Raw genomic sequence first — 9,294 nt, 5'->3', positions numbered from 1 at the left:
GTTTAATGAAACAAATGTCAACTGTACTGAAGACAGGGATAAAAGCTTCCACCAATTCATCACTTCAGGCTGTTTGATGAAACATAAATGCCTTCTTGAGTCCACACACAGATCCCGTAGTGTTTGATTCGAGGAATAAAAAGAGTCTTACTCTCCAGGAAGTCGAACTGACAGGCGGGGGCGTTGAGGCTCATGAAGTTGAAGCCACGGGTGGGCCGGCAGCGGCCTCTCTTAGCCGCTGACTCCCCGGGAGTCAAACCCTGCAACATGCTGCTCTTCCCGGCCCCGTCTAGACCTAGGACCAGGACCTGACGCTTCCCACGCTCTTCTTCCTCCTGCAGGCAGAGAACAAAGACGATCACAGTCCAGAAATGTTCAGAAATGCAGACTGGAGGCAAAAATTAAAAACGCATAATTTATTCAACACTGAATGAGGTTATGTGCTCAGTTTTAAGACTAGTGAGGTTATATAATTAATAGTGTAAATGTTTTGACGTACATTATGTCCTATCAACCAAATCATAATCTGAACACAATGGAACATAAAGTTTGGGTTGTCTGAAATTCAAATTCACCATCATTCCCATAAGCCTCAGCTGTACTTTGTATTTATAGAGTGCCACAGCAATGACGTATTTTTGTAGGCCAATCCGTAAATTAGCATCATCCTGGTTCCTCTACAAAAAAACGGTGGGACCCGAGTCTATAAACGAACTACACCAAGGTTGCATTACTATATATATATATATATTACTATATACTAATAAACCCGTTGACTCCAAGGCGAGGGCACCGGACGTGCTACAATGCTATCTCAGTTCCGGGTTTTAGGACTCATTCCTGCAGCACTCTATTGCTATTTAACAAATGTTAGCGTCTTTACACATTAAAGTACGAGGGTTAACATTATAACTGCTTAACATCAGCATGTTAGCATTGTCACTGTGAGCATGTTAGCATGCTGATGTTACCATTTAGCTCGAAGAACTGACGTAGGTTACAAACTCGTCTATTCGTCCTGTTTAAATTTCATGCCTTTCCTTTTAACCTGCTCATTTTCATGCCAACCTCATAACATCCGAGAGACATTTACACAGACGATATGTTGGTGTATTCGCATATATATACAGCTATCAATGTATGCAGACGAATACTGAACACCATAACCACAGATTTCAGGACTGCCATTTGAACATGGGACATGTAAGAAAAGTGGATGATTGTACTTGGTGCTGAAACGATAAATCGATTATTTGATTAGTTGATCACCACAACAATATTGATAATATTCTAAGACATTCTCTGGTTTCTGCCTCTCAAATGTGAAGATTTACTGTTTTTCTCTGTTTCATACCATTGTAAATTGAATATACTTGTTTTGGTCAGACAAACTAATTTGAACATATCACTGTGGCCTCTGCAATGGGCAAGTTCTACCATTTCATAGATAACAACCATTATTTGCAGCCCTGATAGTATAAAACCAGATTCAGGTACTTTTCACAGATTACCAAGCACCAATTATCTATCAGCTTCATGATTAGCTCATCATTATGTATCAAACTGAATGCTGTGGACATTTGGGATTTGACCCACGGTGTGCACTTCAAAAGGCACTTCATAATGTTCAGAAAATGAGACAGCTTCCACAAACCTCTAGAGGGAGAACTCATGATATTCTACTTTAATAAAAGATGGAGCACCATCATAGCAATCCTCTTTATTACAGCATATTTAGGTCAGATTTGAGAGAACATTCAGAGAAGGAGAGTACTTGTCTTCCACTGAGCCGCCTGCATCTGTAAAAAGACAAGCAGCTGACACAGTAAAGGTTAGCAGCTGGATTCAAACCTCCATGCTCTCTTTGCACCTGAGACACCACGATCCCTCTGAGGCCCTGCGCACGTCACTCATCTCCTTTTAAAAGTCACACAAGGTTAGTCTTTATTCATGCCGTGTGCTGATGTGCGGATGCGGTTCTGTAGAGGTTAATTAGCAATTCATATGAGCCCTTTTGGAGATGCCGTTTTAGCTTTCTTATTAAAAAATATCACACTTTACTTCCCTTTGTTGAAGGAGGATCAAGGCTTCAAGAGAAGTTTAGATCATTTTCCGAAGTATACCCTCAGTCTCAGCACTAAGTAGAATCCTTGACACATAAACCTGCACCACAGCTGCCCTACCCTGCAATTGTCAGAAAGAGGTGTGATGGAGATATTTTGGTGATGAATTCAGTTTTGTTTGATATGTTTCTGGCTGTAATCCCTAACTGGTGTTGCTGGGTAAAAGTATCATCAGATAAACACAGTTGCTTTGCCGCCTGTATTTCTCGCTTATGCAGTCCGTTGGGAAACAAACCTCAAACCCTGACAGCGTCAAGCAGCTCTGTAGCTGCTGAGGCTGCAGAGCTTGTACCACTTTGTCTTCGTTTTTTCAGCACAGACTTTGTCCAAAGTGGTCAGTTCTTGAAAACTTGCTCCAGTCATTGGATTGGATCTTCGAGATTATACAGGAGATGTTTGTCCAAGGTATATGACAACAAAGCATTCAGCATTGTTGTTTTCTTTTTTAAATCTGTGACATTTCTTTGGTTAATAAATGGATCTGACATTTTTTAAATCAAGCCAGCGCATTGCCCATTTATCTCCTGTCCCCTTTGTCAGTTTAAATATTTCACTGACTTCTTCTTTTAGATTTTAAACTCAGATCTGTCGGTTTGGCCATTTTTCTTTATAAAAAGGCAGTGATACTGTATTGATTTTTTTTTTTCCACGGGGGAGAAAAAAACCCCAGGTCAACTGAAGATCTGCTGGATCTGACAGGAATTTAACGTCTTGCTTAAGGACACTTGAGCAACGCACTGGCTTTTAAACACAGAAGCATTAAAGCCAGCTCGCCAGCAGCACTAAGTAGTAGAGCTGTATTTTACAGAACAGAGAGGTGACGGAAACTATGATCCTCTAATACTGTCACATATCATCAGTCCAGCAGTTCTTCTGTGATTAAATGTTGTGATTTACCTTGTCTGTTTCGACTTCAGTTAATAAATTGCTACATTACCCTGAAGGCCTTTCATCCACCCACAGATAACCAGCTTGAGCTTGCTGCATTCAGCGGTAGGTGTTTAAGCAGCAGGAGCGATAGCGCTAACGTGGTATTAACAAGAGTAGAGAGAAGAGTCTTTTTTTTTAAGTTACAATCAAGAGTTTACTGAGTAATCAAACAGGCAATAAACGATGGATATCAATTATGTCTTTGTGTTAAGTATGGAGCCGGAGTAAGGATGTGGTTAGCTTAGCTTAGCATAGCATAGCATAAAGACTGGAGGCAGGGGGAAACACTAGCCTGTCTCTGTCCAAAGTCCAAAAATACACCCACAAACACCTCTAAAGCTCACTGATTGATTTATGCTATATCACGTTTGTTTAATCTGTGCGCTACTTTATTTCCTACTGAACAGCAGTGTATTCATCTGCCCAGCACTTCTGTGCGGCATCCCTGGCTATAGTGCAGACGCTGAGAACAGGTTTCGATCTCTTTACAGGCACGATGGTACCAATCCAAACAACCGCACCGGCAAGGCGAGACTTCAAAATACTGAACAAAGTCAGTGCACCAACTGTTGTTCGACAAGAAATAGTTCCAGCACAAAACCTCCCCTAAAGCCACAAACTGTCATTTGTCAAACAAGATACAACGTGTTATTAAGTGAGCTTTAGAGGTGTTTTTGGGTGTATTTATTGGTAGGTGGACTGACTCAGGTTGTATAATGTCTTTGTAGCTCTTGTGGAAGTCCAACAAACTGACCCTGGTGAGGTCATAGTGATGTCATCGTGGTTATCTCAGCTTGGAGCGTAAATTCATTAACAGAAACTGGGAACATGCTGGGAGTGTAAAGATTAAAAGACGTGGGCCCCAGGCAGCAAAGATCAGATGAAAGAAAGATAGATTGCATTATGGGAAGTGTAGGAGCTGTGGTTTCGGAGCTTAACCAACACCAGGGACAAAAAAAAAGTCAAGATATCCAGACCTCTTTGATTTTAGTCATTCTTATTCAAATCTGTCTTTCGCAAGTCCCCCAACTTCATGGCCAAAACAACAGCCACTTATTCTATATCTGGCTTTTGATGAGCGAAGTATCACCTCTGCTCTCTTTCCCTGAATATTAATGTTTTATTTCATAGAAGTGTATTAATCTTTTATGATGTTAGTGGAGGGGGTCTTTGTTTCAGGTGTGATAAAACCCTGACAAAAAAAGCTGCTATATGAAGAGGCAATCCAAAGACAAATATCAAAAACGTGGTTGAAGACCTTAAAGATTATACGTTTAAACTCTACTGTAACTGCTGCTGAAGTCTCGACTTGATGCCAAGCCATCTACGTTTGCGCATGCAGCTGCAGAAATAACAAAACACAAACATCTAAATGGAGCCAGACAGCGAAGATAGATCCTAATAGTTGGTCTGTGGCCTGTGGATGCCGCATGTACAGTTCACTGAGCCACTGAATGTTTTTCCTCCTGTTTCAGTGGTTGCTCTGTAAATGAGCATGTGCAGCCCTCCCACCTGATGAAACTCCCCGAGGTCAAAAACACGCTGTTTGTCAACCCCCCCTCCGCCCTCTGCTTTCCGAAGCCGAAGACGTGATTACAATACATCTTGGTAGACTCCGGGGATGAAAACATTTACGTCCCCGCTGCAGCGAGCGGCTGGCAGACACTGACAACATTATCCTCTAAAGACAGGCTGAGCCAGATAAAGCAGGCTAAGCCTATTACAGGCTGCTGCTGATTGAATGTAGGAAACAAGATTAGAGACATGCAAATAGATTTTATTAAGAGATTCCGGCTGCAGCTGTAGTGCTCCATTAAAGAATCCTTCATTAAGACCCTCAGTCACCTGGCTGCTTCTGTCTGTCTGCTTTCTGTCTGTCTGCAGGAGATTGAGACATCTTCGCCTTCTTCTTCTCCAACGCCATCTACCTGTTTGTTAGATTTTGCTTTGTCGGCCTCATCTTCATCATCGTCACCTATTTCATTTACTAAAATCTTTCTGTTCGTCACGTACCCTCCTCCTCATCAGCGGCAACGTCCAAACCATCATCTTCATCATCAGCGTCATCAATGCAATCTTCATCGTTGGCGACACTGCTACGTCATTTCTTCACATCTTCATCGCCATCTTCACATTCTTCTTCATCACCAGTCTCCTTGGCACGCTGTCTCTGTCAGTCTTCATCATCACCATCATCATCAGCGTATGATCGTCGTTTCATTTTCGCATTCTTCATCACCTCCGTCACCTTTGTCATCATCGCCTGCTGTTTAACATTATTGTCTTCATCGTCGTGATGACATCATCCTCCTCACCATTAAAGCCACTGCTGCCACATCTTTTTTTTCTTCATCACCATCATCATCTGTACCATCACCTTTACCGTCCTCATCATCAAAACCATCATCTTCATCATCAATGACATCCTCATCACTATCAACACTGCTATGTCATTCTTTTCATATGCTTTGTCATCTTCATGTTCCTCTTCTTCTCTGTCCTCCTTCATCCTTCATCACCACCATCATCTTCATCATCAGTGTCATCACTACCATCATCATCATCATCGTTATCGCCACTGCTACACCTTGAACATCTTCATATTCTTCTCCAACGCCATCGACCCTTTGTCTTTTTCTTTGTCGTCCTCATCGTCACCATCCTCCTCATCATCACGATCTTCATCTCCGCAGTCACCTTTGTCAGTGTCATCATCATCACCATTGACATTATTCTTGTGACATCACCCTCTTCATCATCAAAACCATCAACACCATCCTCATCATCGTCCAGTGTCACCTTTACCTTCATCATTCTACCTACCATATTCACCACCAACCTCTTCTTCGTCATCACCACCACCACATTCATCACCATCATCTCATCAAATCCACAATCTTCATCATCCATTTCGTATCTCAAATCTTCTTCTTTCAGATCAACTGTCATCATCATCTTTAACACTGGCATCGAAACCATCTTCATCATCACCCCCACTGCAATCATTCATGCATCATCTACATCTTCATCATCATCATTCTCACTATTTAAATCTTTTTGATCAGTGCCACCATCATCTTCATCATCATCTCCCCCATTAGCGTGTCTGTTAATCATCAAGCATCCTCCTCCTCCTCTTCTTCATCAGCATCATTCTCGCCATTCACATCTTTTGCATATTAACTCCATCACAACCACTGTCATGCATTCACCAAGCATCCTACCCATCCCATCTTCATCCTCCTCCTCCTCCTCATCACCTCAGTTATATTCATCATAATTCTGCAGTGATTTCTTCATCCAGTTTGTCACATGTAATAAATATGTCACATGTAATATCAGTCTCTTCCCGTCCAAGTTAGATAGTTATGTCAGAAAATAAAACAAGGTGTATTTATTGATGTAAAACAATTATTAACCCTCTCTCGCTCACCTCTTTGATCGTGCAGTACTCTGCCTGTGGTGACCATATTCGCCTCTTGTAGAAGAAGTTCAAGGCGATGAAGAGAGCGGAGCCCAGGGCAGCCACGGCGGCGGTCAGGGCGATGGAGATGTGCCGGAGGAGAACCATATGTGGAGGGCACCGATCGGCGACTGGAACCGGAGAACCTGGAGCGGGTTTCACTGCTTCCTACACTCCGACAGTGTTCAGACCAAGTGCGGCTTCCTTCTCCTTCCTCCTGCTCTGCTGCCGCTGCTCGCTCTACATGTGACCGAGCTCGCTCCGCTTGTTTTTGTTTCGAGACTCGCAAGAGGGGAAATGCTGCGTTCAGGTGCTGCTTGTAAAGTCCGCCGCTCATCCGGAAAGGCTGCTTCGAGCATGATCAGATGCGTGTGTCAGTGTTGGGGGGAGGTATTCAGATCTTTTGCTTAAGTAGAAGTACGAATACCACTCTGTGAAAGTACTCTATTACAAGTAAAAACCCCTAACTTACTTACTTATATATGTAGGTATTATCAGCAACATTTATTTACAGTATAGCCTTTCAAATCACTCAGTAAAATGGCCCCTCTCAGTGTTTAATTATTATATATGATGTTTTTGGATTAATATTACAGCTGCATTAATGTGTATGTTGCATTTTACATCTGCAGAGCTAATTTAAGATACTTTATATACTGTTAACTGATATTTGTCACTGTGAGAGCAACGTATTTCTAAAAAAGTCAACTTTTCCTGTGCTCAGAAAAACAGCCCAGGTTTCAGCTTTGTGACAATGCACTTTCCAGCTAATCCAAGAGGACTTAAAATAGTTTATTCAGCTTAAGAAGTAGAATATTTTTTCCAACCCATAAAGGAACACTTCATTCTTCAGTTTATCAGAAAAAATCTAAATCAACAAATGTTTTTCATTGGAAAGGAAGGCCATGGAAAAAATGGAATCTGAAAAGTAACTAAAGCTGTCAGAGAAATTTAGTGGTGTATGAATAAAGTGCATCAGTAAATATGTATAAAGTGGATACAGTCAGAGAGTCCAAAGGAGTTCAATGTTGAAGTGCTGTATTATAAGCCAAGAATGTCCCATGGGAAGAGCTGCATTTTTGACCAGGGTTTTCCTCCTCCGAAGTTCAGTGATTATTTGTTTAGTTACAGTCTTACTGTCTATAATATTCTGCCATGATCATGGCAGATCTTGTTTTCCACAGTTTAAAACAAACGATGCTTATTATGAGTTGTAATAGTTCAATGTGGTCAGATGGTACCAGGGCTTCTCATGAGTCCAAATTGCCCCAGCAGAAGCCCACCCATCCAGCTATGAAGTTATGGACTAGCCACCAACTTAACTCTGTAAACTCGTCTTATTGTTCCTTTAAAAATCCCTAAATCTGATATTTTATCATAAATGAACTGTTTATATTAGCTGTAAAAAAAAAAATCACCCTTCAGTAATGTTTAAATGTTGTCTCAAAGCCATTTACATTGTGATTCTGCCGGAACACATTCAATTATTCAGTTTCTTGCCTATAAATAATCAGATTTTAAGATATTTAGTTTGAAATAATACAATGATCATGTTATGTAATAGTAATGTAAGAGCCAAAATATCCTGAAAATATTACCAAAGACGTGACCTTGGGTCCTTAACCTGCGGCTGGCCACATCCCAGAGAGGAAGGGGAAATACCAGCTGGGACATCCCTGAAAGGTGACTGTCTGAATCCTGAGATGGTTCAGTTGTAGCTATATGTTTCAGTTTTACAGGGAAGGAAGCAGATACATAGAGGACAGCGTTACATTCACGTTAGGCGCATGGTGTAATCTGATTCAGTAAGTAAACAAAAATATGCAAACCTTTGGCTAATTTTCAACATAACAGTACTCTGAAACGTCGGTAAATAAAAAAAACCCATCATAGTTAGGGGTTAATTGTGAATTTTGTGGGCTCATTCGAGCCTGAAGAACAAATCTTTGATATTTCCGATATGAGTTGAAGGCACCAGGAGCGCCCCGCCCGCCGCCGGTTCGCCGGTGAGTAGAGGGATGTCAGCGGCACATCAACAGATGAAATGTAATATCTATATTTGAAACACATGAGCTGGATCCCCTTCATCAACTCGCAGGATAAACAGCGTTGAACCGCCGAGCTGTCAGATCACAGTGAGGATTGAGTCCATCCATCAGGAGGAGAGAGTGAAGAGAAGTGCTCCATCTGCAGTCCAGTCCTTTTTATATATTTCTGTTCTGTATTATAGTTTAGACAGCTTAAGATACACAGGGAAGGGAGAGAGAGAGAGATGGTGAAACGGCAGCTGAGGCACAGGTGGGAATCGAGAGCATGGGCGGTGAGCAAGACTCTCAATGCGGTACAGCTCTACCAGATGAGCTACCAGAGAACCTGATCACCTGTGGTTTCTGACTCAGGCCATTGAAGCTGCACAGAGAGAGCACATTCACAGGGTACCAATACTCAAGTAAAAAGGTACATTTAGTAGTAAGACTGTGCAACTTTATTTCCTGGTAGTTATATCCAAATAACTATGCACCATATTTTAATTTTTAAGTTAAAATTTGATTGATTTTTGTCTGTAAAATCTTAATATACAGAATAATTGTGTGAAATAAATGTAGTAAAAGCACAATATTTCCTTCTGAGATATCTAGTTGGGTAGAAGTCTACAGCATAGACTCAAGTAACCTAAAAATACTTGAGTAAATGTAGACTAGATAGATAGATAGATAGATAGATAGATAGATAGACTTTATTAATCCCCGAAGCGAAATTGGGTCGTCATAGCAGCCA

At 41.3% G+C, this 9,294-nt stretch overlaps 1 protein-coding gene across 1 annotated transcript in view; it reads right to left on the bottom strand.

Moving 5' to 3' along the window:
* arl10 (ADP-ribosylation factor-like 10) overlaps positions 1-6,789 on the bottom strand; it is a 15,498-nt gene extending 8,709 nt beyond the window's left edge. Inside the window, exons 1-2 of the mRNA XM_035666806.1 lie at positions 6,487-6,789; positions 152-335 (exon numbers count right to left, since the gene is read on the bottom strand). Of these exons, the coding sequence (XP_035522699.1) occupies positions 152-335; positions 6,487-6,624 (322 nt within the window). The 5' untranslated portion in view covers positions 6,625-6,789. The remainder of the gene's footprint in view (positions 1-151; positions 336-6,486) is intronic.
* Between the last annotated feature and the right edge of the window lie 2,505 nt (positions 6,790-9,294).

Source organism: Morone saxatilis, unplaced genomic scaffold (genome assembly GCF_004916995.1).
Source record: "Morone saxatilis isolate NCDOM2014 unplaced genomic scaffold, NCSU_SB_2.0 Contig20, whole genome shotgun sequence".
Classification (NCBI taxonomy): domain Eukaryota; kingdom Metazoa; phylum Chordata; class Actinopteri; family Moronidae; genus Morone; species Morone saxatilis.
The sequence above is the reverse complement of the archived record's forward strand: the minus strand, read 5'-3'. Positions and strand labels throughout refer to the sequence as shown.